This window comes from Colletes latitarsis, chromosome 11 (assembly GCF_051014445.1).
Source record: "Colletes latitarsis isolate SP2378_abdomen chromosome 11, iyColLati1, whole genome shotgun sequence".
In the NCBI taxonomy this organism is placed as follows: domain Eukaryota; kingdom Metazoa; phylum Arthropoda; class Insecta; order Hymenoptera; family Colletidae; genus Colletes; species Colletes latitarsis.
Genome location: NC_135144.1, coordinates 15,791,893 through 15,819,881, shown reverse-complemented (window position 1 = coordinate 15,819,881; position 27,989 = coordinate 15,791,893). Strand labels below are relative to the sequence as shown.

The following is a 27,989-nucleotide window of genomic DNA, read 5'->3' as shown; positions in this document are numbered from 1 at the left end:
TATAATAAAAACAACAGATTTATATAGAATTTGAACACGGGGATCGGTTATTGTTATTTTTTTATTTTATTTATTAAGTAAATAAAATTTATAATTTAAATAAATTTTCACTTAACGCATAAATTTTTGTTTTAAAAAATATTTTTAATAGTAAAATTAATCAACTAAAAATAAATTCAAATAAATTTTTAGTCAATTTCTTATGTGTTATATAAAATTATGTTACCGTTTTTTACATAAAGGAATAGTGAAATAAATGTGTTTTCGTGAACTCTATGTGTTAAGAACTTTAATTATAAAATGATTTTTTAACCGTGTGCATTGTTGCTGCGTACAATAACGTTTTTAATATGTTTACAGCAATTATAGACTCTTCTAAAGAACATTGTACTGTTCAGAGACAATTTCTGATAAAACTCGAACATTCAAAATTCTCGACTCGTTTGCCGAGTTAAAATTTTTCATTACAAAGAATATTTCTTGCTAGAAAATTAAAAAGTTTCCAGCAAAATTGATAAGATAAACGAAACTCTCGTTTATCATTTATCGAAAAACGATATTAGGAATAGAACCTTCCTTTTTAGTCTTTCATTCCTTCCTGATGAATGTTCGACCCCTGAAAAATGGAAAAAAAATATTGAAACTACTAACTATATTATTATTCCAGGATTTGTAAAATATTATTTTTGGAAAAAAACTTACGTGATGGTTTTCTTTTCAGTATTTTTCGACTGAGATCTGGCCCGATTTATTACTTTTAGAAAGTCTGTAGTTTTGGTACGCATTCTTGAGTGAATATACACCTTACTGCATTTGATATGATAGTGCAGGTAATTTCTAAACATGTGAATTAGGTCGATCGTATTGTCGCGGGCTTCTCTATTTGTGTGACGTGGAAATAGAACTGTAAAAGAAAATTCATTTATGAGTAAGGACTCTGCAGGTGTTTGATGTTAAATATGATATTTTTTCGGCTTTACTTTATTATACTGATTCTCGAAATTTCGAGTAATATGCAATTAATATTTACCAAACGTAATATATCCAATACAGTCGCCAATGGCCGCCTCAGAGTCTTGCAATTCCAACGGTGGCTCGCGATGATTGAATAAAACCTGTGGAGCCGTGTGACTTGCTCGTCTGCCCTCCTTCAATTCTTGTAAAAATAATTTCCCGATTACCATATCATCCTCGTCTTTGAATATCGTACTAAACACCACCGTTACTCTGTCACTTTTCGCTTCTACGTACCTAAACACAAGAATGGTATTACAAAGCCTTTGATTTTTGACAAAGTATTATATGACTTTTTATTCAAAAATCAAAACCTAATTTTTACTTTTACAAAACCCTTGAACTCCAAATGTAATAAATTATACACACTTTTCCATTATGGTTTGGAAAACCATATTGGACACTTGTCCAACTTACATGGTTTCTTCATCCCTATACTGAATCACTGCCCGCTTTTGCAGCTGTGTTCCTGGTGAATCATAATACTCCTCTTGAAAATCAAAGTATTTTTCAAAAACACTGGCAAAACAATGTCTTTTTAAAAGCGCAATATTTTTAACCAATGCCTCCCAATCTTCTGGTAGATTTTCCAAATCCAACAATACTGAAACATTGAAACCTGAAAAGAATCATTGATTTGAATAAACACTGTAATTAAAATATATTTTCTTCAAATAAAAAGGATGAAACTATTTACCATTCTCGGGTGCAATAAGATAAGATCCATATTTGCGTATTAGCAATTCGTCAGCTCCGTGTTCTTGCAATTGTTTGTAAAATTTTAGCAGAATGCTTATCTAAAAAGTGTCAAGCATCAAATATAGACTTCATTGTTGCCAAAAATTTAAGTGTTCATAAGAAACACTATACAATTTGTAAAATTCTTGTCATACTTACTCTGATTTTTGACTTATCACCACTCAGGTTCGAAATGTGAAACAGAACTCCATCAAAGTCAGCCACAACAACGTCTGTTGGTTCTGGTTTGTGTCTGAAGAAACAGAAAATATAGAAAATATGAAAAACATAACCTATCTTAAATTAACAAAACACTAAAAAAACTTTATATTTATTGTAAATTGAACAATATTTGTATAAATTAGATAATGTTTACATAAATTTTGTAACAATTTCTCGCAATATTATAAATAATACAGTTTAATTGCGGGAAAAATGTTTAATATAAATGATAATTGGAATAGTATTTTCATAATAATTAGTCGAGATTCTATATTATAAATAATACATTTTAACATTACAATTAGAATTAAATTAGTTAGCATTATATTGACAACTAAATAAAAATATTGCAATTATAATAATACAATTAAAATTAATAATATGTTTTAAATTGCAAAAATTGTTTTATATTAAAATACTTTAATTTGGGAACGAATATTGAAATAAATGTAAATTTAAAAAACCGATTTATTGGAACTTTGTTGTATACAAATGCAAATTTTAATATTTCGAAGTGGACTCCGCCCTAAATAAATCTGATTCGTTTGTGATTCATTGAAAAACAGGTTTTTTTTTTTAATGAAAATTACTCACCCCGATAAAGCATTTTTAACTTTGTTAGTTAAGGTTTCTTCAAGTATCCTGTTGTGTATCTCTAACAAAATCATTATTGCGTTTTATATTAATTAATTAAAATATTTTAAGATAGTAATTACTAACTATCTACCGAGGTTTTTCAACTGTATACACGATTCTGACTAATTTCTAATCTTTCCTTTTCGAAGTTAGAACTGACTTCAGTCCCAGTCAGTGTGGCCAGATTTGGCATAATTGAGTGCATTGAGGGCGACACTAGTAACGACGAATTTTCTATAGCACCTAGTGAAGTGATGGGGAAAACAGACGCATTCTACTTCATGGGCCCTGCGTATATGAATTCAGCACTTTGCACAACTTCGGGGAATCGAGAAAAAAGGCGAGTGTGAGTCTTTCCTTTTCGCTCTTGCAACAGTTAAAATCTGATCTTGTGACAGTTAGTGTACGATTTCGAGTCTCGACTATCCGAGCATTTTTACTTTTCGACTTCTTGCAAGAAGAATCGATTCTTGAATCAATTCTAAATTGAAACGATTAGAATCGATGCTGCGTGAAATCGAACTCTGAAGAATCGATCTATTGTCAAGATACCACTTCAGTATAGTATCTATTACTATCGAAATATTAATGGGATATCGTAACTTATATAAACTTCGAAATTGTTACATCAAATTTGCATACTTAAGATATGGCAAATAAAAAAATTAATAATTAACAAAGTGTGCATTTGCCACCAGCATTAGTGCTCATGAAATATTTTCAAACAGTATTTCTTGTTTTGTGAGACACTAGAAATGCAAATTGTTTACAAAATTATTAAAGCAAACTACTAATGGGTCATTCCACGCCAAATCGATCACTTTTCCCCTCTATTTCTAGGATTTTGTTTAAAATTGAATGTTATGTAGACCATACAATATTAAGGGCAGTTAAGTTATCATTTTGGTATAGGTACTCTGTATGTACATAGGTGCGCCTGCCGGAGTGTTAAACTTACTAACAATGTGATTTTCATCCAATATTTTATAACAAAACCATAATTTGAAACTTCTTTGCAGAATAGTTAATTCCAACCATTTCTAGACATGCTAATTTTGTTTTTTCTCTTATCAAATTCGTGATTTACGAATTTAACTAACGTCAAGAGAGAAGAGAAACAAAAAAGTATGTCTCTTCAACCACGCGTCACGTGTTAATTTAACCTTCCTTTTCAAATGGCTTTTACCTAGTTTGAATCTTATTAAGCCCCTGGGCTCATAACCTGTTGAGGTCGATAAAAGGAATAACTAGGAAGCTAAAAAGAAACAAACAAATATATTTAATAATTAAGTATAAAGAAAAGAAATAGTCTTATCGCTCGCAAAACTTCACAGACACCACAGTGCCACATAGTTTAACCACAATGGTTTAAGCCGCAGAATGCGGTTGATGCGGTTCTAGTGGGGTTAATTTTGTTTATAAAGTTATTTATTTGTTTGAATCAATCATTTATAAAATGATTAAATTTGGAACAAATCGTGATTAATCGTACGAAAATGTATAAACATTTCGTAAATTTAGTTACAATACGCATTTCCACACACGATATTCCCTTCATGCCAAAGCAAATAATTATGCAGAGTTCAGTAAGGTTATGTTCGTTCTGTAACTTCTACCATAGAAAAGTTACAAAATGTAAGTTTACTAATACTATTATTACTGTAACTATTATTTAAAATTCTTTAATCATTCAGTAGTCGTTACTTATTTAAAATTAAAATATTATTAGTGTTATTTCAATTATTTTTAAATTTTCTTTAATTTTCATTTGACTTGTTATTTACAATTCTCGTTTGCATATAGTTTTATATTATTTTAATAAAATGTTTTTTAATTTACGATAGAAATGTTTAAATGTAGTTAGCCGCATAATAAATTTTTACAGTCCTGTAATATTGTAAAATATTTTATCTTTCATACTATTTTATATTTTCCACTATTAATTACCTTGTTCCCATGATATTGTATTTAAATTCAACTATTTTTTTTTTGTAAAATTCTTTAAATATTCCTATATTATTATTTTTAAATTTAATGGTTTTTTAAATTCTGTGAATTTTTCTATTTCCTCAGTGATATATTATCAAATTAGTAACAACACAATGACAACAAATGTCTTGAGTGAAATACCAGTAAAAAAGAAAGTAAAACAAAGAACGAAGAAATGTACAGAATTAATACAAGGTACACATTTCATTAATATTTTAAAAATTTTAATATCTTTTCAATTCAAATTGCTATCATTTCAGTGTTGAATCAAAGAACAACCAATCAGAAGGCCACAGTGCAAAAGCTGGAGGCTTCCGACTTAGTCATGCTTGTCAATCAACCAAATGTTGTAGACAAATTGCATAAATCTGAAAATACAAAAAGTTTTTGTAAAAATGAACTTACTCCAAGTGCAGTAAGTATTCAATAATTTTTCTATTTCTTATGAATAGCAATTACAAAACTAGCAACATTATAAACATTTGCTGGAACCAATTTAGATTCAATAATGAATATACATTAACAATTATGGTTTTGATAATTGTTCCAGCTCCTTTTATGCAAGAAATCATTATTTAATTAGTATGAAAGTTAATGTTATACTTTGTATTTATTAAAAGCAGAATTAAAATCTTTTTCAATAGTTCAATTTGACTTTGCTGGTTTTAATTTCTTTTCTTCTCTACTATAAATTTGTTCTGTTTCATTAACAAGACTGTCTAATCTGGCGATACCTAGATTAGAAACATGTTTTTTATTCGGAGCAATTACATTTCTGTGTTAGCTTTATAAAACCTTGGATAGAAAAGAGATTTATTTGAGATTTGGATATGTAATTTTTGATTGAAGTATGATCGTGATTATATAAATACGTGTACAATTACAGGCAAATGAAACAGAAACATTGACAAACACAGACAGAAAACTGAAGAAGTTTAATAAGGAAAAGAATACTGGCGATAGGGAAGAAGCAGCACAGACGGAATTAGATGAAATTATGATTAAATTGAAAATGTAAGTACAATAAGAATATGGTGGTTTTTAAATATAAAAAGTGTTAATGTAGAGCATTAGAAAGTTAGAAAGAGTTAGGGAAAATGCTATATCTATCAAATCTCTATCAATATTGTTAACTATTTATTAATTAATTGTTTAACCTTTACACAACTGAATTATTGCACAGGGACAGAGTACCAGATAAAAAGAAGAAATCGCACAAAACTGTGAATAAGTATATGACAGAACAGTATATCCAGACCCTAGTAGTGTACATGCAAGTGTATTTGAGATGTGGACTGTTGAAGAGAGCAAACAAGACGTTAATGCTATACAGAAAACACATGCAAGGCAAATTACAATATTGTGATAAATGTATCGAGCTTTACAACGTCGTTTTGGAAGCTTACGCCTCCAGAGGGAACTTTGTTAAAGTAATGGAGCTCTACAAAGTGATAAAGATGGATTTCGTCAAGCCAACCCCACAAACTTACGTTTTTATATTGGATGCATTGGGAAGAATTAAAATGGGGGAAAAGCAAATAGGTAATTTTCATTATTGAAAATAATATTATGTTTAAAAATGAAAATAAACAAGTTCATTTTTTCTTTTACATAGCTCTGTTGAATCAATTGAGACGAGAAATGGTTAGTAATAATATATCATTGAATCAGATATTTAGTAATTCGTATTTCAAGCACGATCAAAGAAAGACGATTCTGCAATTAATTAGACAAATTGTGCCAAACTTTGAACCACCTCATGCAGCGTTGAATATGAGATATTCGCATAGACTTTTGAATAAAACTATTATGGAGAATAATTATCGGAGTCCGGTGAAGGGGATCATTACGATGAAGGAGTTGAAAGATGGTTTAAAAGAGCAGATGCAAAATGAAGCGGAAACTGAAGTGCAAGTTGAAAGCATCGTCAAACATTGTGAAAACTCTTCCGTTTTTAGATATGTACGGTACCGCTAAATTCTTTCAAACGTTTATAGAATAAGTATCAATTCTTCGTATTTGTAGTTTCTAAAGTTTTCTTTTCGATTGAGATAATAATTTGAATTTGTTCAAAGATATATAGAATAAGTAAAACTCTTCTTTTTAGTTAATATTTGCAAGTTCGATTGGATAATTGGAGTTTATTTAAACATGTATAAAATAAATTAATTTGTTTTGTAGTTTTTAAAAATATTCTTTTTAGTTAAAATTCACGAGTTGGATTGACTAATTGGAGTTTGTGTTCTAAATTAGAAGCAGAAAGTGATCGAAATAGAAAATTATTGGAAAGAGACAGCATTGACTGTTTTTGAAAGGAATTTGAAGTGTTTGAAAGAAAAAGAATGTCAATTCCATAATACTTTGATGGTTTTGCACCCATTTTTGCAAGTTTTGGATACTAAACACTATATACATGCTATCATGAGAGAAATTAGGCAGATTGCACAGGGTTCTGAGAGTTATAGCACATCTCTAAAGTTATTGTACATCAATTTGGGAAACTATATTCTTAAGAAGTACGAGGTATGTATTTTTATATTTTTTGTTTGGAACTTTCTATGTAAAAGTAATCATTTGTTTCAAAATATTCAATTTCAAAAATATTTTTTAATAAATTTAAGAAATATTATATATGTATTGAAAACCAATTCTAGTAGGATGTGTAAAATTTCACTTTTATTCGATTTACAATTGTATATCAAATATTGTAAAGTAATAAAAAAAAAATTTGGAACCCAAAAGTTTGAATTGGATTTCGCAATTGTTTCACATTTATAAATATGTTTGGAAACTATTTTATTTGAAATTATTTTACAAAAAACAATTCTTCATCTATAATTTGCACGTATTGTTTAATTACTATTTTTCACAATGATAACTTCTAGATGCAAGTAAAAGAACAGACTGGAGTACTAGACAAAATAGTAAATGTCTACCAAAAGTACCTAGAATGGTATTTACATCCGGAATGCTTTCCAAAATTAAAAAATCTCAATAATCGTACCGTGTGGGAGCACTTGGAATTTGAGGAAGAGAAACACGGAACATCTATAAACACCGTCTTTATAAATTGGCCATTAGACGTGGTAACGAATGTTGGAAAATTTTTGTACAACATTATTTTCAACGATATAATACTTAAACCCGATATGTTGAAAGGCCAAGACGTTAAAGGATCGATTCCTGCTTTTTACACGCTATTCAGAAACAAAGGAAACTATTTAATGGAACAGGTTTGTAAATTAAGAAATGTTACTTTAAAAATTATTCTTTTGGATCGACTAATGGTACGTGAACCATGTTTTTTATAATTTAAAACATTAATTACAGATTAAACCCCATCCTTTCGTGTCGAAATTGTACAAAGAGGCGCAAATTGAAACCCTGACGTTCAATTCAATTTTTCTGCCTTCTCGTTGCCCATCGCGCCCTTGGACTTCAATTCACTGCGGAGGATTTCTTTTGACAAGAACGGATTTTGTACGAGTTACAGACCAAACAGTGAGCTTACATTTTTAATTAAGCTAGGTTCGAAAAAAACGGTAGTTTGGAAAATTTTTTAATAATAGTTTGGATAGTGAATTTTGTAGAGAAAAATAATTTTTATGGTAAATTTTTGAAAGGTAGAATAATTTATATGAAACCAAATGACACTTAAAATTGTAATATTAGGCGAGAAAAATGTTTTAACCATACAAATGTTTAATTTCCAGAATGTTTCTTGGGACAAGCTTCAAAAGACACCATCGAAACAGTTATATCCAATATTCGACTCGTTAAATCAGCTCAGTTCAATTCCTTGGACTATTAATTCCGCAATACTTGACATAGTCATCAAAGTATTTAAATAATCACTTATTTTTTGATTATTAATGATACATTGAACAAATTATATAGTAAACGATGTGTTTTTTCTATCGTTTAGATATTCCAGGATGGTGGTTCTGTGGAATTACGTGTTCCACAGTCGGTCTCTAAGTTAAGTCCTCCACCAACTATTAAGAAAGATGCAACTCCAGAAGAGAAACGAAACATAGCGATAGCAATGGCCAAATACAAGCAAAGGAGGTACGAACTGTATTCTCTGTGGTGTGATTCGCTCTACAGACTTTCGTTAGCCAATCATGTGAGTTTCTAATTTATTTATAGAGAAATTACTAAATTGGGATGTTTTCAAATTTAATTCTGGGTCATTGTGAAACCATAAAAGTTTATTTGAATCACAATTTTCTATATTTATTGTTTTTTTTTGTTGTTGTTTTAAGTTGAGAAACAAGATATTCTGGCTCCCGCACAATTTGGACTTCAGAGGACGAGTTTATCCAGTTCCTCCACATTTGAATCATTTGTCCTCCGATTTAGGTCGTTCTTTACTCCTATTTGGGAAATCGAAACCATTAGGTAGGAATGGATTGGATTGGTTGAAATTGCATGCAATTAATTTGACGAATATGAAAAAGGGATCCTCTATGAAGGAAAGGTTGAAGTTTGCGAATCAAAATATGGAAAATATTCTAGACAGTGCTGAAAAACCTCTGACGGTGAGTTTATGGTCTCTGAGGAGAGAAAAGCAAGTTGTATTAGAAGTTAAAATTTGTTTTCTAGGAATAGTGTTTCTTTTCTCCCATTTTATACGACCTTTTTAAGTTGTAATTAGGAAATTTCTAGAGTCGAGAAAATTTTCTGGTTGGTGGTATTATAAGTATGATATTATTAAAATATTGAAATTGAAATATCTTCAAAACCGTTGACGGTATTAAAAAGTGTTTCGGTTAAAAATTGAATGGTTTCAGACAATACATAACTAGATGCGAGTAACTTTTTCCTAAATAGACGTGTAGAGAACATACGATAGTCAACTTTGTTTTCTCAAATGGAATTATACAGGGTGTTCGGCCACCCATGGGAAAAATTTTAATGGGGGATTCTAGAGGCCAAAATAAGACGAAAATCAAGAATACTAATTTGTTGATGGAGGCTCTGTTAAAAAGTTATTAATGTTTAAAGTTCCGCTCATACTGAATTTTTTTCTCGAAAATGCGCAGGATTTCGGGGATATGTCTATTCACCAAAAATGATTGTAATTGCCCCCCGGAACCGAAAATAATTTTTTCAGAATTAATTAAAAATTTTTATTTTCACCGAAAAATTTAGGCACCTACTCCCTGTTGATTTTTCTTAAAAATTCCTTTTTCATTTTTAGTAATTTTGTTTGACGCCCTACAGAAAAGTTGTCTAATACTTTTTTATAGGTGCCCATGAGCTCTACTTCAGAAAAAAGTTTCATTGAAATATATTCACAATTGTAGGAGTTATGGCTGTTTGAAAATTGGACCATTTTTATGGGGTTTTTCTCATTTTGCGTGGTCAAGGACCAACTTTTCGAATATTTTTGCAATTTGTACATATTCTCTACCAAAATACGCGTAGTTTGCTTTTTTAAACATTGAAATCGTCCAATCCGTTCAGAAGTTATGACGTTTTAAAGATTCGCATGAAAATTCGGGCAAACATTTCTGGCCAGAAATTATATTTTCGTTAAGTAATTTTTTTCTCGAAAGTGCGTAGGAATTCGGGGGTATGTGTAATGACCAAAAATGATTGTAATTGACCCCCACAACCGAAAATAATTTTTTTAGAACGATTTGAAAAATTTGTTTTTCGCCGAAAAATTTCAACACCTACCCGAATTTTTTTCTCGAAACTAAGTAGCATTTCGAATATATGTCTATTCACTAAAAATGCTTGTAATTGACCTCTGCCGCTGAAAATAATTTTTCCGGGACGATTTAAAATTTTTGAATTTAATTGTTAATAACTTTTTAACGAAGCCTCCATCAACAAATTGGTATTCTTGATTTTCGTCTTATTTTGGCCTCTAGAATCTCCTATTAAAATTTTTCCCAGGGGTGGCCGAACACCCTGTATATTTTTTAATACATCATTAGATGCAATTCTGAACCATTTATGGCAAAAAATCATGTTACAAATTGTATAAGTTTTCAAGTTACAAACATTCCAGTTCTCTACTTAATCCGTTTTTTTTATTAAACCCTATTCAAACCCAATTTAAGTTCTACCTAATCCCCAAACTTTTCTGATCAATTCGAGCCCAATACTTTTCTTTCTCTAACCATAATCATCCAAAATCAAAATTTCACTTAAAATTCTAACCATTTACAAATCTACCAGGGTAAAATGTGGTGGACCCAATCAGAAGAGCCTTGGCAAACCTTAGCAACATGCATGGAGATATCAAATGCCCTAAAATCACCGAATATCGAGGAATACCAAAGCAAATTCCCAGTGCATCAAGATGGAAGTTGTAACGGTTTGCAACACTATGCAGCTTTGGGTAGAGACCAAATAGGTGCAGAAAGCGTTAATTTGTGTCCATTCGAGACTCCGAACGACGTTTACTCAGCAGTGGCTTCAATAGTAAGCTACAAACAAACTCAAAATCTAATAAAAACAAATTCTTTTCAAACAAAACTCTTAAACCGATATTTAGGTTGAGAAAGAACGACTGAAGGATGCTAAAAACGGAATTAAAATTGCTGAAATTTTAGAACAATTTGTTAAAAGAAAGGTAATTAAACAAACCGTGATGACATCGGTTTATGGAGTAACGAAATATGGCGCTAAATTTCAAATTGCTAAACAATTGAAAGGTAAACGTTTAATTTTCCAACTTTGTAAATGTATTATATTGAAAATTTAAAACTTTCCATTTGTATAACTTAATTGTTTTCAACGATAAAAAAGAAGATGAAATTGTCGAATAGGTGCACTCTTACCGATTTTTATGGAATTAAAATACACAAAATATATATACAAACAAATTATACAAATTTTTAAAAATTACAATATCAACGTGCCTGGTTTTCTATTATATTGTCACTATTTTTAGTTAAATGTACTTGAAATTCAGCAATTTTGCCATAAAATGATTTTGTTATAAGTAGCGACATAGAGGTCATGAGAAGGTCGACGTTTTTAAATGAAAGCAAGTAGTCTTTTGTTTATATTCTGATAGGGTGTTTCGAGTCGAATACAAATTTAGTAATTTAGATGAATTCTAACTTTAATTTGTTGTGCAATTTGTTCTTTAATTGTTTATGGGTTTATTTAGATATTGAAAACTTTCCTGAAGAACATGTGTGGGCTGGAAGTATCTATTTAACGGAGAAAACATTTTATACTCTTAGAACTATGTTCACAAGTGCCAGAGAAATTCAAGATTGGTTTACGAAATGTGCAAGAATTATTTCCATTGTTTGTTCTGAAAATGTAGAATGGATTACTCCGTTGGGATTCCCTGTGGCACAACCTTACAGTAAATACCAGATACTCAAGAAGAAATATAATGAAATTAAACTGTTAGTATGTTTGTATTAATCTGTAGAATTAATTGCAAAAAATGTTGGAAATTTTTAAAGTAAATTAGAGACTTGTTTTTTGTATTTTAGAGATGAAATTGTAGTTTAGAAGAATTTGGTTAGAAAATCATTTTATTAAATATTTTAAATGCATTTAAGCTTATTTAAGCGAATTTTTAATGTTTAATGGATTTAAACATATTGTTTCTTTGTTTTAGAACAAAAATTCTACTTCAGAAAAAGATTTCCCATTGAATCTAAGTAGAAAATTCTTTTATTTAACATTTTGAAATGCTTATAAACTTGGTTATAAACATTCTTTTAATATTTTATTAATCTGAAAAAAATTTTAAGGAGTTTTTCAATCATATTTTCTTCAAAAACTATGACAGGATAAAGGTCTTTAAAATATAAAAATTAAATTTATTCATAGTGAAATTTTAGATTATTTCTATAAAATTGACAACAATTGTGGATCTTTCTTTAGAAATTTATTTTTCCAAAATTGCAATTTTGAGAAATTGTTATATTGTAATTTGAGATGATCTATATTTGCGTGTCGCGGCAGATTTAGAAGGGACCCCCTTCCCCCTACTCACGGAAGGGAGAAGAAGTATTATTATTATGATTTATGATTTCAGTATACCGGATGCTGTGAAACAGAAGAACGCATTTGCACCTAATTTCATACATTCTCTTGATTCTACACACATGATGCTCACTAGTTTATATTGCAACAAAGCTGATGTCACTTTCGTTTCTGTACACGATTGTTTTTGGACTCATGCTTGCACCGTGAACAGTATGAATAAAGTTAGTAGAATTCGAAGTAACCAAATTCTAGTTTTTCAATTATTATTATTATATTTAATAAACGAGTTAAATCATTTCGAAACACAAGTGCATACTTGTTTTATATTTCAAACAACATATTAATACAAACTTAAATTTATTTTTAATTTATTAAATTGAGAGTTTAAAAAATAGATATGACGATTTTCCGAAGATTTTCCAATTCAAAACTACTTATTTTTTCTGTTGTGGGGATATCCTTGATATTTGTGGGCATTCAGTGGAATATATTATGTTTAAGCATTTTTAATATTAAGTGACTGTTGTAAATATTAAGATTCATTTATTTTAAGTGTTTTACAGACTAGGTCTTACACACTAGGTTTTACACGCTAGATTTGTGTTCTTGTTTCTAATAAAAAAAATTTGAAATTTTTCAGAACATTAATTTAATTTTGATAAAATTAAGTTTATAACTTTCCTAGATTTGCAGAGAACAATTTGTTGCTCTTCATACTGAACCGATTCTCGAGGATTTGGCAAAGTTTTTCGTTCGACATTACAGACCAGTTTACAAGTAAGCAATATTTACGAAATTATTTAAACAGTTTCTAAATATTTAAATTGTATTAATTGGTTTTATAAAAGATTAATATTTTTTAATTTTTATTTTAGTTTTACAATGCTAATATCGTATTCTATGTTATATAATATAATTTAGAATCGTCGAATCTTTTATTAAAAATGTTATTTCAGAATAAAAAAGTCGAATCTTTAATTAATAATGTTATTTCTAAATATTTAAACAAAATTGGCACAGTAAAAATATTAATCTAAACTTAACAATTATTTCAGGAATCTGAAGTTAGAAGAAGAAGCCGTGAATGAAATAGAAAAGAATTTAACAAATATACCTGAACAGGGTTCTTTTGATATAAACAATGTCTTACAGTCTATTTACTTCTTCAGTTAATAACATTTTACAATGGTTTTATGTATTTTAACAACAAAAATAAATCAAATTCTAGAACCTCAGTTTTCTATATTTTTGTACTTCTTCGTTTATTATTTTATGTTAATTAGGATTATGCTAATAAGACAGTCTTAACACCTAAATAAAAATTACTAATATTTCTGTTTTCGAATTTAAAAAATATTGAAAATCTAAACACTTAATTAAAATTATTTAAAAATTGTAAAAAATATATCGCAAATATTGGTTCTTCCCCCTCTTTTTTAAGAAAAACTTCAAATATTCGAAGCAGTAATAGAATAATCCAAACAATTACAAATATCAAGATACGACTTTAGTTTAAATCTATTTCGATATTATAATTAAAAGACTAATAAAAAATAGACCTAATAATTAATATTTTTATAATTATCTTAAATTTCAAACCAATTTTTTCTCAAAAGTTTGAATATTGGATTATTCTAAAAATCCTAACCCTAACAAACGAATGTTTTAACTAACTATATTTACATTTTCAAATAATTCAGATCTGTTATTATCGTCTAAACTCCAAATTCGTATAAAAAGAAAATTAGAATTCTAAAAAATTCTTACTTTTAGTTTCCATTCTTCGTAATTAACTTTTAAATGGTGAATGACCTTTCATAGAAATTGATTTATTACAGATAAGGCTGCCATCCACAGTATAGTCGACAGAGATTTAGAGGATCCCGAGCTTGTTGAATGAGCCTTTCAACTTGGCCAGAAACACTGGAAGCCAAACCTTCTTCTGTGCCTTGAAGCTTTTGTTCTATCCTTAATAAAGCCTTTTCTGCTGTTTTATTTGTCACTGTAGAACCTAAACAAAGTATTTTAATTAACACTATAGAATATTAGAAATTGTTTATTTTCCAAAATATGAAACACACACACACGCGCGCGCACACGCAACGCACACACACACACACACTGTTTATTTTTTTATCACAAATATTTCAAAATTAATTTTTTACTAATATTTATGACAAACGTAGGATTTTAGTAAATTTTCTAAGTGACTAAATAATTTTAAATTGTACTAGTACAAATAATATATTTACATTGGTTGATTTCCAGTGATCTCACGGAATTCCCACATTGAATATTATGTGCTCTGGCCGGTGTGACGGTCCACGTGAACAATGGATCGTACAATAGAACTTGTAGAAGCGTTATAATTACTTGTTTTTGGTCTCTTAACACGTTTAAAGTCTTTTCACTGCAATGTCTCATTGTTCCTTCGATACCGGACACACCCATCGCCGCTTCTATATTTTGTGTCAGTCGAAAGGGAATTGTTTCCGGTATAGGCAATACTTTTCCCTGCTCGAATGCTATACCTATTCAAATTAAATTTTTTCATTATTTTTACTGTATTACGAAAATAATTTCAATATTTTTACCCGAAATCTATTTAAATAAAATCATATAATTATTTCTATTTCATTAATAATAATAATAATAAGTATTATTACCAAAGTCTATATGAATAACTTCAGCTGTTGATTGGTCGATTAAAATATTGTTTAAGTGTCTATCGCCTAATCCTAGGATATATCCAGCCATAGACGTGGTTGCTATACTATAAACAGATATAATTTATATTATATTTTACTTAAAGTAAAATATCTTGAAAACTATTGAATTTTCAATGATCTTTGTCATTATCTTTTATACGTAAAATAACACCAGGAATCAATTTATGAACAAAAAATTTATAGGGTTTCATTTAAAAAGAATAGTGAAACTGGATTTTACAGCTGCACTTGTGGTTGTAGTCGTGTAATAGAACAGAGTAAATTTGTCCCAGTTACTAGAACCACCCTGTACAACTATAATCGTTTGGTAAAATAATTACCTGCGAGTGTAGGCTAATCTTCTTTCAAACCATGTTTCGGGCGACGGATACTTTTCGGTGAAGAAATGATGCATGACTGGGTGCAAATGAGTACAGCAATTGGTGAAGACTTTTAATTTTACTTCTGTTGATGATTTTTCTACAGCCTACAGAAAATGAAATAATTAGCTATGGAAAATTGAAATTGCAATGCTTATTTATATTAGAGTATAATACTGGAATATTAACATTAGAATTTGTATTATTTTTATAATATTTTATATATTATACACTATAATATTCTATAATATCATAATTTGTTATATTAGTATTGTAGGGGTAGAAGTTGTCGAAATGTGTGTGTGCCGACTAAGACTAACTCGAAAGACCACCCTTTTCAGGGACTAAACTATTCGAATTTGTTTGAATGTTTTATTTAAATTCAACAGGATACTATAAGAATAGTATAAGAATATGGGAGCATAGGAGTGTGCGAGCGCGCATGCGCATTTGTGTCCCAGTTCTTTTGCAGGAATACCTGAGGCTAGCGACAGATTGTGAAGTCAGCAGTCGTCGGTTAAGCGTCTCGCGTTAAGTATCTCGAGTTTACGTATGTCAATATTATGTACCATCAGTAATGGTGTATGAGTGTATGTAAAATAAAAAGGTGGAAGAAGTACACATCGTGGCAAAAGGTGAATACGTTTTAGACTAAGATGTCGTATAACTCTTTTAATAAAGAAATAAAATTAGTGCGAAAAAACGGCAATTATTTTTAATTCTATTTAAATAGAAACTTACTGCTAATTTCTCCTTGCAATAGCTTGCTGTGTAATCCTTCGGATAATATTTCTTTTGCAGCCCACAAACACTATTCGAACCCGTTAATATAGTCATAATGGGAATTGTGTTATCACACCACTCTAAAATTCCAGATCTCTGTGTTAGTGGTACAACCTAACAAAAATTAATAAACAGTTAGGCGACCTTAAACATATAATATACAATATTCAAATAATTGACTATGTCTAAATTATAAGATAAATATTTTAGTTAAATGTCTTAGGTCAGATAATACAGGCTTTGCACTTGAAATTGTTTTGTTTTGAAGTTTGTAATCTTGTTGGTCGTATTTGAAAATATTTTTAAAGGTTTTTTAAAAAACAAATTATTTACACAAACATATGAAATTTGGAACAAATTGGTTGTTGTTTATTAGCTATTGTATGGCTCATCGTAAGTTAAACTTTATTTGCAATTAAAATTAATAATTCCTATTAAATAAATAATTATTAGTAAATTTTTGTATTCCATACACTAAATTCTGGAATATTTTAATTCGCGTTTATTTTCATCTCAAGATGTTTGGGAAAATAATTTGTTGGAAAAACATGATTTGCAAAACTTATGAATTAAACCAAAAAATAGAAATTTAAATCGAAAATTGATTTTATTTAATTACCTTGTAGGTCCTTATCATCAGTTTCCTACGTTTAGTTTCTTTGCAAGTTTTTAATAATATATTCATTACGTTAAAAACTTGTTGCATTACAGCATCCTGTCTTAAATCGTCTTTTCCCTATACAAATATATATATATATATTTAATTAATTATAAATTCAATACATCAATTGATCTAAAATTAAATATTCGATTAATTTAGAATTCAATATTTTAATAAAAACGAATTTCTCTTATCTATAAATATTATTATAAATAGTTGATATTTAACGTGAAATTAAAACAAACCTTTATTAACTGATATCTTTCTATTCCATCCATACCGATGCAAACTAATTTTTTAGGTGAATTCATACCTCCAACAGTTTCATAAGTTTCTTTGTATTTGAAAATACTAATAATATCACTATAATCTCCAGAAGGTTTCAAATCAATAGTTAACGTTGGGACAAGTATATTTTCAAAATTTTTCACATTTAAAATCTCTTGGTTTTTAGGTATCTTCACTATAGATCCAGCTGTGCACAGACAAATTTCTTAGAAAATTATTTTGAATCATTAATATAATTTTAAACGTTTTATTTTACAATCGTAACTAATTTAAAATATTTAAAATTAATTTCTAGTATTTAAATTTCAGAAAACAGATTAACATTTACTATGAAATTTTCGTTTCAACTTTTAAAAGTTGTTTTATTAAGAACTCAATAAATATATTCAATTAGATTTCCACTAAAAAAATTATACTGAACTTACGTTTACTAGAAGAAGTTGTAAGATTGGCCAACATGACTAAAGAATGTGATAATTTATCCATTTTACAGACAATAGAATTTATATCGGACTTCATTAATTCCTGCAATAATTTTTTAGCTCCCAACACTCTTGGTTCCAAAGTCTTATTTTTCTTAGCAACATTGTATTCGTAGTCACCATAAAGATTTTTCAAGGCTAATAAAACTGGTAAAGTATGATGTGGGTGTTCCAAGGCACAACGTTTCATAATCTCGTAAATTTTTTCAGAAAAATCGTCGAAAATATCATTCATGTGAGCAGCCAATTGTGGAGCTAAAGGAATGAATTTGAACGACGAAATTTTGTTTAAATTTAATTGCAACAAATTATTCACTTCCTTTTTATTAACATTGTCCAACCATAGAGTTACTATCCTGAATATTAATAGATTATAGTTCTCGCTCTGTTGAAGTACTATTAAATAATATCTGGAAAGGAACAATTGTTATTACAATAATGGGGAAAAAATATATTTTAATAAGAAATAAACTTTATACTATTATATATAGAGTGAATTAATTAGAATTATTAAAACATTTTCAATGAATTTTATTATATCGCGGGTGGTGGAATTAGAAGTGTATTATTAACATTTAAATATCTTCGAAACTGTTGAGGATACTAAAAAATGTTTCCTACATCCTTTTTGTTTCCACAATTCTGCGTATATTTAATAAAATCTTACTTGAGTGCCAAGATTAGATAATTATCCTTTTCCTTTTCTATTCTTTCCAGCTCAGCAACATCGTTTATATTCTGTCTCTGATTTAAAATCAATGCTTTCCTCACATCCTTGTCTCTACTGACTGAATCTACGCTGATTCCTTCGCTCGAGTACAGAATACACTCTTTCAAAGTTTCGAATTGCGGAGATTTCATGTAAGAACATATTTGTTCAAACTGAGCGTCCGCAAACCGAGCTAATGCCACTTGTGTATCACGTAAATTCTTAACACTATCACTAGTTTCTTCTTCTATGGAAGTGCTAGTGTCTATAGACTTCAAATAATATTTCTTTATTACAGCCTGGGGAGAATACAAATAGATTCAATAATTTTTAAAATAAGAAACTTGTGCAATTCAATTTGTGTCATTTCAATTATTCGAAAATCGTTTGTGGTACGAAAATGTAATTAATATCTGATTGCTCCGTAATTACAATTGTAGATGTTCAAAGCTTCTAAAAACTATTTAATAATTTAACAATTCTAATGTAATTATGTATAGTTTGTTAAATTTAATATAAACCTCAGGATTCTCCGATTTCATTTCAGCCATCCAGTCTCCATAAACTCTTAAAACTTGGGCTCTTAAATTTTTGTTTAAATTCTCTTTGTTCATCAAATTTTTCAAAAGAAAACGTCCAATTTCTAAATCTTCTCTCAGTCTAGCCAATAGTGATTCCTGATATAGTAATTGGTCTTCAATTTCGGATGGTAAATCTTTTTGTTTCGCTAAAACAGCTATAATTGAAAAAAAACCAATTTATTATGTAACTTACATAATATAAATATTAAGAAAATTGTATGGAAATTTTTATTTAAAATAGTAAGAAAATTGCAATGAAATTTTAATATTTATATCTAATTGTATGTATACCTAAAGAACGAGTAGCGATGTCCAAATTCTCCTTATCGACGGCCATTTTAGAAATTTCCAAATAAGCATCAAACATCGCATTTTTCAATTTTTCGTTATTGGTTATGCGATACATAATTATTCTCTGAGTTAAAATGGGTTCCAAATACTGGAATTCTTTCAAATTAGTTAAATCTTGCTCCCGCCATTTTTTTAACAAATTTTCATAGTCTTCTGGTTTACAAAAACTTAATTCTTCGATCTCTCGAATTAATTGTAGCTGCATTAATTTTTCATAAATAGTTTTGCTGCTTTCTGAAAAATAAATAAATAATTATTGTTATTTTTAAATTTATAATAAAAAATTTTTTAATATTAAAAGAACTTAAATCTTTATAAATAAATTTGTATTTAAGTGGAAATTCAATAATTTTTACCTAAACTAATGTTTTTTAGAGCTTTTATAACACTTATACGAGCATTTTCGAGTGCAATTTTTATTCCAATCTCATTTCCTTCGTGGAAATATTTTAATGCTTGATAATGGTAAAAATGATAATCGAATTCTGTTATGGTTGACTTAGATTCGTTTTCTAAGTATAGTGATTGATTTGTTTCGCATAAATTCCAATTGCTGAGGCGCCAGGCACACTCATACTGAATATTTTCGTCCATTTCTTCGGTCTCCTTCGATAAAAATGAGACGAAATTGCCGAGTAAGTATTGTAAACCTGATTTATACAATCCATTCGCCATTTCTGCAGATACACAAACGATTATATTTAAAAAATAGAATTTTCTTTTTTTGTGTATGTAACATATGATTATTTAATTTTTGTTTTCTCTTAATAAATTCTACAGAATCTAATTTTAAAACGTATTCATTAGAAATTTTGTGAAATTTCTTGTTTTGTTTATTTTAATATCCAGTCGAATTCAAATTAAGATTCTGTGCAGATTTTGTTATGAAATACTAAATAATGATTTGTTTTAAGAATCTTAATATTTGAGTGTAAAATTTTGATTTTTAATTGTTAGAAGTTGAACTATTAAATGTAGAGCTTAGAGAACTATTAAGTTTATGTATCTCAATAATTTTCTTTTTAATTAAAAAATTGCATCGAATAGTGCAATAAAAATTGTGAAAATTTTAAAAAAGGATACAGTTGCATTTTTTAAACTCATCTATGCATAAAAATGAATACAATTATACAGTGAATGTTTGTTCTCCAGTAGAGAACAATAGAGAATAGCTTGTTCTCCAGTCGAGTGGGACATCCTTTCCCACAAAACATGCAAATTAATCCTTTTTCTGTGTACCTTTAATCACACTCATGTTCCCAAAAGACAGTTCTACGTCCTGTGCCAGTATCACTCTATTCCACTCGTGGCTCTGAACGTAATGCTGTATTCTAGTCGCATGATCTTGCAAATGGGACGTCCCGGTTCCATGAATCGCGTCGAAGTCTCCTATTTTCGTATAGGCATCCCTCAGTATGTTTTGAATCACTCTTCCTCGTTCTGGTTCAAATTCGTAAACACAATCTACTTTTGAAACATTACTGAACTCGTTAGAGTCGCTCAAAATATTTTCACAAGCCATTTCTGCATAAAGGATCGCAGTAAAAAACGCTGAACAATATTGTGCCGCTTTTGCAATGTACATATAGTTGAATTTTAAGTTAACATTGTCAGGAACCTGTATCCTAACATAATTAACGACATTTAACATAGTTCTAACAATTTGGTGATCACAATTCTTAATTTTTCGCATCGTAGGTTCCATAGTAAAATTAAAATGATAGTCGAAGAATCTATTTACACACAAACACACTTCAGAAGTATACTTGGAGTCTATATTAATTAATAAAAAAATAATTCTTGGCAAAATTATTTCACAGATATCAGTGCTTAATTTACAAACTGAAATTAAACTTTCTGAATAAAATCCTACAAAACATTCTAAAATTTTGCAACTTATCTTTATGATCCAATCAGAGTACAGACCATCAGATAAAATAGTCCAAACACTATTACATGGATTTAGAATGTCATTAACTTTCACATTTATATTAATCTTCTTAGGTTTTAAATTTTTTGCGATTGTGAAAGGTTTAATGTAGTAAGACGGCAATGTTACTTTGGGCTCGCCTAAATCGGATTTTAAGCAATTCGTGTACTTTGTGTCGGATAATCTATGTCCCCAAAATGTCGTTAAAATAACATGAAAAGCATCCACACTCACTTTTTTAAGATCCACATCACTTTGATGCAAAAACTGTACAAGTTTTGTTACAACTTTGTAAGATAATATTCCTAACAAATCTGAAGTTTCTTTAGCATAACTTTTTTCTAAATAAAGTATCATGGAACTCAAATTATTGGGCCCTAATTCTCCCAAGCATTTAGAAGCTTCCATAGAAATATTTGGATCTGAAGATGCTGTTAATTTGATTAATTTGCATATCAAACAATGCAAAGCACTGGAAACACAATCTTCAGAAAATCCCCGAATGGATTCCAATTTTTTGTACAAAATTCTGAGCTCTTCTTTCCTTCTAGACAATTGCAAACGCAAGTTAGAAATGTCTTCTGCACTGCAATTTATATTTTCATTCTCAGAAAAGTCTAAAAAACGATGCACCTCAACTTCCAGGCTGCGAATTTTCGGTTCCTGCGGAGTTTCGAGTTTTTCATACAAAGTTCTTAGCTCTTCCGCTTTATGAATTATATTTTCGTTCTTTGAAGAGTTTAAGAAACCTTGCACCTTGTCTTTTAAATTGCAAATCTTGGTTTCTCCACAATGGATTGATAAAAGACCCAAAATTTCCAAAGTTATGGGCACTTTTCCTCCATTTACAATTGGAATAAGAGTAACAACAGCAAAACTAACTATTCTCTTCATGTCTTCACTCCTGAACCTTGAAACTTGCTCAGTAAACTTATAAAAATACCCACAGGCCATCTCTAGAAGACAATCTTGCAATTTTATTATATGAAGCAGACTGTATCCAATTTCCTTGATCAAAAACGTGGACAAATCGTTAAAATATTCTTCTTTTAAATCTTCCATCATCAAATCACAGAAGAAAACGTATTGATAGAAGGATTTCATCCTATGTTCTGCAAATTTCTTCTTATGAACGTCCCTAATCAAGTTAATTAATATGTTTTGGAATATGTTAGGACAACTTTTTGCCAGAACAAACTGTACAGAAGTTTCTTGCTCAAAAAAGTTTCGTTTCATATATTCCAAACAATCATGAACCTCTGATTTTTTTAAATGAGGGGGATCCGACATTACAAATGAAGTTTTTAGATTAAAAATGGCTTCAAAATTGTCCTCGTCATGTAGACGGTGCACTAAATACATTAAAATGTCTTCGAATTTCTCGTTAAACAAGTTAGAAAACTTTTTCATTCGCAAAAATTCATCTTCATTCGAAATTAACTTTCGAAACATTTTGTTTGCTAACTTCTTCTGGGCACCATTTTCTTGGATATTGTGCAATAGCCAGATTAGGATCTCTGGAAAGATATTTTCTATCATCTGCTCTAATGGCAAACTCACATAATTGCAGAAGGAACTTATACTTGAAATTTCGAACTTTTGGAATTTTATAAAAGCGAATTTTCGAGCATGAATTTTATAAAATTCGATTTCAGAGTTGCAGGGCGTTATTTTCCAGGGAAATGGCCGCGAAGAATAGCTGGAGTCAAACCAGTACGTTATTAGAAAGCTCAAATTCTCTTCGATTAGGATTTCATAACTTATTTTATCAACTATAGTGTTTAAAGATTTGGGAATTAATTCAATTTCTACGTTTTGATCTATAGTGAAGCGTAACATACTTAATAAAGCCCGACTTTGGAATGTCCCTGTGGCAGATAAAATGGCGGACAATACTAATAGTGAACTTGCTATAGCAGACTCCCTTTCGTCTACTATAATAGATTTATTTATTAATTTTTCTATCTCTAAAAATAGAGTTTCTTTTAAGATTATTGGGATTCTGGAAGAAAAGAAAAATTCCTGCACGCATTTAAGTGTTTCCAACCTTACGATCACTAAGGGATTAGCTAGAGACGATAGTATAGCATCGATTACTGGCGATGGATTGTTTAATAATAAGGAATTTAAGCGAATTATTTTCGAAAGACATTTAGTAAATTCAACGTGAATTTTAAAACAAAATTTTTTTTTTAATCCAAGATTTAATTTAGAAATAACGGCCATTGTTTGGTCTGGATCATAGTTATGATCTATAGAATACTTAACAAAGTATGGTAGAATATTAAATAAATAAATAACCTTAGTTTCGTCTAAATAACATTCATCACACAAAGTTAAAAAATTTTTTAAAAGAGTTTTTCCATGGTTTTTCCACAATTCTTCACCATATTTGTTCAGAGACTCTAAAACTACGACGGCCATCTTGAAATCCACCGTTTTAGAAAGATCGTACATTTCTATTTTCAATAAATTTTCCGTCAATTTTGTTTGAATCTCTAATTTTCCAATTTTCATACAACAGAAAAAGGCTAGAGCTTTGGCTGCCAGAATCTTAATCGCCCCATTATGGCAAAAATTGCACTCCTCGAACTCCCTGTCCGAGTACTTTCGTCTGCTTTGAGAGGATCCATGATCTATAACCGATCCACGAGCTGAAATATCATCTTCTATATTCATGAAACCAAATATCGTTTTCAACATTTCCAAGGTGGTGGAAGAAACTATTATTTCCGTCACGTTTTCACTATAAGAACTCTCGTATAGCACAGTTAAGACTTTTATCACACTCTGGAGATAGATATAATTGATCCTGGATGAATTTATACTCGCTAAAAGACTATAAACGATTTTTAAGTAATTTTGTAGAGTTTCCAAGAGTAATAATTCCATGTTTTTTGGGATTATGTTCAATTTCTTCATTGTGGAGACTACTTTAGCTACTATAGTGATTTTCACTATCATAATATGCAAATCATTAGTATTTGATTGGTTCATTATGTCACACAAACTGGATGTTAGATAATTAATTATGTCTTGCATATATAATATACTTTCATTTCCGTTTTTATTTTCTTCTTTTGAATCTTCTTCCATTGATAGATTAGTATTGTAAGATAATAGTAAGTAGCAATTTTCGATTTCTTTGTAAAATTCCATTTGTAGGTTTTTTAAACAATTGCAAGAATTATTAAAATCTTCCATGTTGAACTTTATATGGTTTCGAGATCTTGATTTGGAGGAAATGCTGATTAATAATAAAGAAAACTCTTCGATCGGAATTTTAGTAGCCACTTTCTGCCAAGGGACGTCCAACGCCCATTTTAGCAAACATAATCTAACGGAATTTGAGTTTATGCTTGGAGAACAGCTATTTATGTTCACCATTGTGATGTTGGTTGGTAATGGAAGATATTCGCATAGAATTACCAAGGTCCGAATACTCATTACCGACCATTTGATCACGTTTGTGAGATAGAGCTTCAGTAGTAAGTTTGGATTTGTTATTTTGCTGTTTATTATGAACAGCTGAGTCAGTTTGTGGGTTGATTTCTCATTCTGGTTTACGTTTAGGGACCTGAAATAGATATTTTGACCTCAATTTGAAAATCAGGGAAAAAGAAGGTTATCCTTCGTGCAACCTCTATGTGTTTAGTTAGGAGAAATTTATTTGCATGGGATTATAATATTCTCAGAACCCATTCAACTTTAGTCAAAAACATATTTTTAAGTAGATTAATTCAAATAGGACTCCGTATATGTAGGATGTCCTACGCAACAGGGACATGTTTTATCTCTAAAATTATCTCAGGTTTATTCATTTTTATGCGTCGATGCATTCAAAAATGCAACTACATCTATTTTTTAACCCTCCGGCAGGCGCGCCCGTGTACAGAGTGCATGACTTAGTTTCATAACTTAGTCTTTCACAAAAATAATATAATTAACAAACTTCTTACCTTAGTAATATATCCCAAATTTTGTCCCAATAAATGTTACAGCTTTCTACATCTGCAGTGGAAAACATTTTTTCATTCACTAATAATATTGCAGTCAATTCGTATAAATTGTCCATAATAACTTCGTCTTTACAAGACAACGTTAAGAGATCTACAAAAGTTTTCAAAAATGCAGTAAGGTCTTCCGATTTTAAACATTCTGGATATTGTTTAAGCAATACTGTTAATATCTGTATTATTGGCCAAGCTTCTACTGCATTATTGTCCACAATCATGTCCACTAATCTGTCTATTTTCATAGCGAATTTTCTTCGTTTCGCAGGTTGGATATAATCGCAATCGTCCAACGATCTCTTGCTAACAATTATGTTTGAATTTTGTAGCATTTGTTTGAAAACTAAAATAATCAGATATCATTATGGTTAATAGTAAATAAAATTCGCACAATTTTAAATGTCATTAGGAATGTTACAAAATAACACATCATTAAATTATCAAAAATTTCGAATTTTTACACTAGTCCAATATGTTTAGTTTGGTAGTTACCAATGGCAAGCGATTTGCTACGAATTTTAAAATCGTTTACTTAATATTTGTAAAATTTTGAAGAAAATTATATTGGCATTAGAAATCATATAAAATACAATTACCTTCGCTCGCAAGTTGAAGGAAAATATTCGAAAGTACCTCCGCTTTAAGATCTTTCAAAATCATCAAATATATGCTCGTAAGTATCGTGTACCATTTCTCCCAATCATCAGCGTAAGCTCCGTCACAAACATTACACAATCCTTTCGGATGATGAATCTTAATGAAAAGCAAGAACAATTTATATTTCTCCATTGAACTCTTCAGACTAATTATATTTGGCAAAACAGTTTCGCTAAACCGACATAATTTAGTTCTACATTCTGTTGCTATCTCTCGACAAATTGCGTTTGCAAGTTTGTAAGCAGATTCTGCCAATATTTCCTCATTTACTTTCACATCAATAAAGACATTTTCTATAATTGGAGATAATTTATAAAGTCAATATATGATCAAATAATAAAATTGAAGGATCGAAAACTTGTTCTAAATTTTCTTTTTCATACCTAAAAATAACAATGTTTCTTTTACTTGTGGAAGTAGATCAGAGTGCAGACAACCATAGTAGCAAATCATCTGCAAAGCTTCTAAAATGGTTCGTTTGTTTATAAAAGAAGACACGTTTTTATATAAATTTATACATATTTTCAACAATTCTGCCCAGTGTTCTGGTAACATCTTTACCTGATACACTCTAAATGGAAGTATATAAGATACCAATATACCCACGTAAGTTTCATGATAGTATTCGTACACTCTTGTTCCCAAAATTTGCAAAATTAATGGCATAATATCCTTACATTTCAATAATGGCATTTTGTAACAGTTTGCACACTGAATTGTTTTTCTTACCAATGTACACATCTTTTGTCTTTCAATAATTGTTGCTTTATTTTTCATATCCTTACATGCCAGTCTATCAGTTTCCTTCAACAACAAGAAATTCACTATTGAATGACATAAAAAACAAGAATTTTGAAGGATTCTTTAATCTTTTCATTGTCATGACCCTTTGCTTAGAATTTAAAATTAATATCTTTAAAAATCTTAAACAAAGAAGCTGGTAAAATTTCTTTTGAGAAACGAAAGGATGCTGCAGTTAAAAAGCAAATAGTTCCAAATAATGCATTTCAATTGCACATTATTGACAATTTATACAAATTATAAAAGGATTTATAGTTGAACATTTTGCTATACTAGCATCATATTATACATTTTTTAAATTTAAAATGATACATCTAAATTGCATAGTATTAAACATTTATACAAATTACAAAAATTTTAAGAATTTATAGTTGAATTCGCAACAAGTCAATGATACAATTCTTTGCTAAGAAATAAGAAATTTCTTTGCAAGAAAACTATAGAAAATTAGTTACAGCAGTGAAAAGATTAAAATTATTATACTTACGTTCAACAATAATTTATGAACTGTATGCATAATGTATGACCAGTTTGCAACACCCTGCACATTTTCTTCCATGTTTTTGCATATCTCATCTATAGCTTCCTGGTTTTCATACAATTCCAACAATTCCACAACACACTTCTAAAATAATTAATATTAATTACAAATCTTTTAATAGAAAAATGATTAAATAATTAATTTAAGAATATGATAATTATTAATTTTAATGATTCATTGAAACTTTATTTGAAATTATCGAAACGTAAAATTTGATAATATTGATTGAAAATAAGTTAAAAATAAGTAATATGTTATTGAAAAGATTTTTCATTGTTAATTGTTAATTAATATAAAAAATAAATTAAAATTAAATATACTATTATGAAAACATTGTTATTTATAAGTCACGAACCCTTTTATCCATAATTTTTTTACTAGTTGCATATTTCAATATCTCTTGTACTCGTTCCGAATATTTCGACATTTTAATTACAGTTTGAAACAAACTATCTTTCAAGTAACAATCTCCTGGTAAAACTTCTTTCAAGAAAATTACTAGATTTATAAAACGACGTTTGGTTATTTTCAATA

At 29.3% G+C, this 27,989-nt stretch overlaps 3 protein-coding genes across 6 annotated transcripts; 1 reads left to right on the top strand and 2 right to left on the bottom strand.

Annotated features, from left to right (window-relative positions):
- Positions 1–43: 43 nt before the first annotated feature.
- Positions 44–3,050, bottom strand: Arpc2 (Actin-related protein 2/3 complex, subunit 2). The gene is made up of 7 exons (XM_076776341.1): positions 2,569–3,050; positions 1,912–2,005; positions 1,712–1,811; positions 1,432–1,633; positions 1,031–1,251; positions 703–904; positions 44–616 (listed from the first exon to the last, which is right to left on the bottom strand). Exons 1-7 carry the CDS (start codon positions 2,640–2,642, stop codon positions 589–591), a joined length of 921 nt encoding a protein of 306 aa, XP_076632456.1. The 5' UTR covers positions 2,643–3,050; the 3' UTR covers positions 44–588.
- On the top strand, positions 2,884–13,805 carry Mtrnapol (mitochondrial RNA polymerase). Of its 3 annotated transcripts, none has more exons than XM_076776339.1 (18): positions 2,884–2,956; positions 4,684–4,794; positions 4,860–5,014; positions 5,486–5,613; positions 5,783–6,141; positions 6,215–6,561; positions 6,853–7,122; positions 7,485–7,832; positions 7,930–8,100; positions 8,313–8,438; positions 8,525–8,725; positions 8,865–9,140; positions 10,792–11,037; positions 11,111–11,270; positions 11,732–11,978; positions 12,620–12,791; positions 13,256–13,347; positions 13,626–13,805. In XM_076776339.1, the coding sequence occupies exons 2-18, from the start codon at positions 4,713–4,715 to the stop codon at positions 13,741–13,743; spliced, it is 3,498 nt and encodes a 1,165-aa protein (XP_076632454.1). In that variant the 5' UTR covers positions 2,884–2,956; positions 4,684–4,712; the 3' UTR covers positions 13,744–13,805. The 3 variants fall into 3 exon arrangements, with proteins under 3 accessions (XP_076632454.1, XP_076632453.1, XP_076632455.1); XM_076776338.1 differs by lacking the exon at positions 2,884–2,956 and adding an exon at positions 3,803–4,245; XM_076776340.1 differs by lacking the exon at positions 2,884–2,956 and adding an exon at positions 4,117–4,245 and having other exon boundaries at positions 4,873–5,014.
- Positions 13,355–27,930, bottom strand: Tefu (Serine/threonine-protein kinase tefu). Of its 2 annotated transcripts, XM_076776336.1 has the most exons (18): positions 27,811–27,930; positions 27,402–27,539; positions 26,497–26,917; positions 26,053–26,406; positions 25,403–25,799; positions 20,753–25,020; positions 19,870–20,190; positions 19,454–19,747; positions 19,103–19,317; positions 18,540–18,880; positions 17,816–18,282; positions 17,348–17,577; positions 17,061–17,177; positions 16,400–16,555; positions 15,620–15,765; positions 15,237–15,343; positions 14,823–15,101; positions 13,355–14,581 (listed from the first exon to the last, which is right to left on the bottom strand). In XM_076776336.1, the coding sequence occupies exons 1-18, from the start codon at positions 27,880–27,882 to the stop codon at positions 14,403–14,405; spliced, it is 8,502 nt and encodes a 2,833-aa protein (XP_076632451.1). In that variant the 5' UTR covers positions 27,883–27,930; the 3' UTR covers positions 13,355–14,402. The 2 variants fall into 2 exon arrangements, with proteins under 2 accessions (XP_076632451.1, XP_076632452.1); XM_076776337.1 differs by lacking the exons at positions 26,053–26,406; positions 26,497–26,917; positions 27,402–27,539; positions 27,811–27,930 and having other exon boundaries at positions 25,403–25,454; positions 25,558–25,745.
- Positions 27,931–27,989: the final 59 nt, after the last annotated feature.

Bases quoted from the DNA above. Each gene is read 5' to 3' on its own strand.
- Mtrnapol (XM_076776338.1), top strand. From the start codon at position 4,107: ATGTATAAACATTTCGTAAATTTAGTTACAATACGCATTTCCACACAC. The intron at 11,271-11,731 runs GTAAACGTTTAA...GGGTTTATTTAG, and splicing joins AATTGCTAAACAATTGAAAG to ATATTGAAAACTTTCCTGAA. The intron at 12,792-13,255 runs GTTAGTAGAATT...TAACTTTCCTAG, and splicing joins CCGTGAACAGTATGAATAAA to ATTTGCAGAGAACAATTTGT.
- Arpc2 (XM_076776341.1), bottom strand. From the start codon at position 2,642: ATGATTTTGTTAGAGATACACAACAGGATACTTGAAGAAACCTTAACT. The intron at 1,252-1,431 runs GTAAGTTGGACA...TCTTGTGTTTAG, and splicing joins TATAGGGATGAAGAAACCAT to GTACGTAGAAGCGAAAAGTG. The intron at 905-1,030 runs GTAAATATTAAT...TTTCTTTTACAG, and splicing joins TATTGGATATATTACGTTTG to TTCTATTTCCACGTCACACA.
- Tefu (XM_076776336.1), bottom strand. From the start codon at position 27,882: ATGTCGAAATATTCGGAACGAGTACAAGAGATATTGAAATATGCAACT. The intron at 25,021-25,402 runs GTAAGAAGTTTG...TATCTATTTCAG, and splicing joins ATTTGGGATATATTACTAAG to GTCCCTAAACGTAAACCAGA. The intron at 15,102-15,236 runs GTAATAATACTT...TAATTTGAATAG, and splicing joins AGTTATTCATATAGACTTTG to GTATAGCATTCGAGCAGGGA.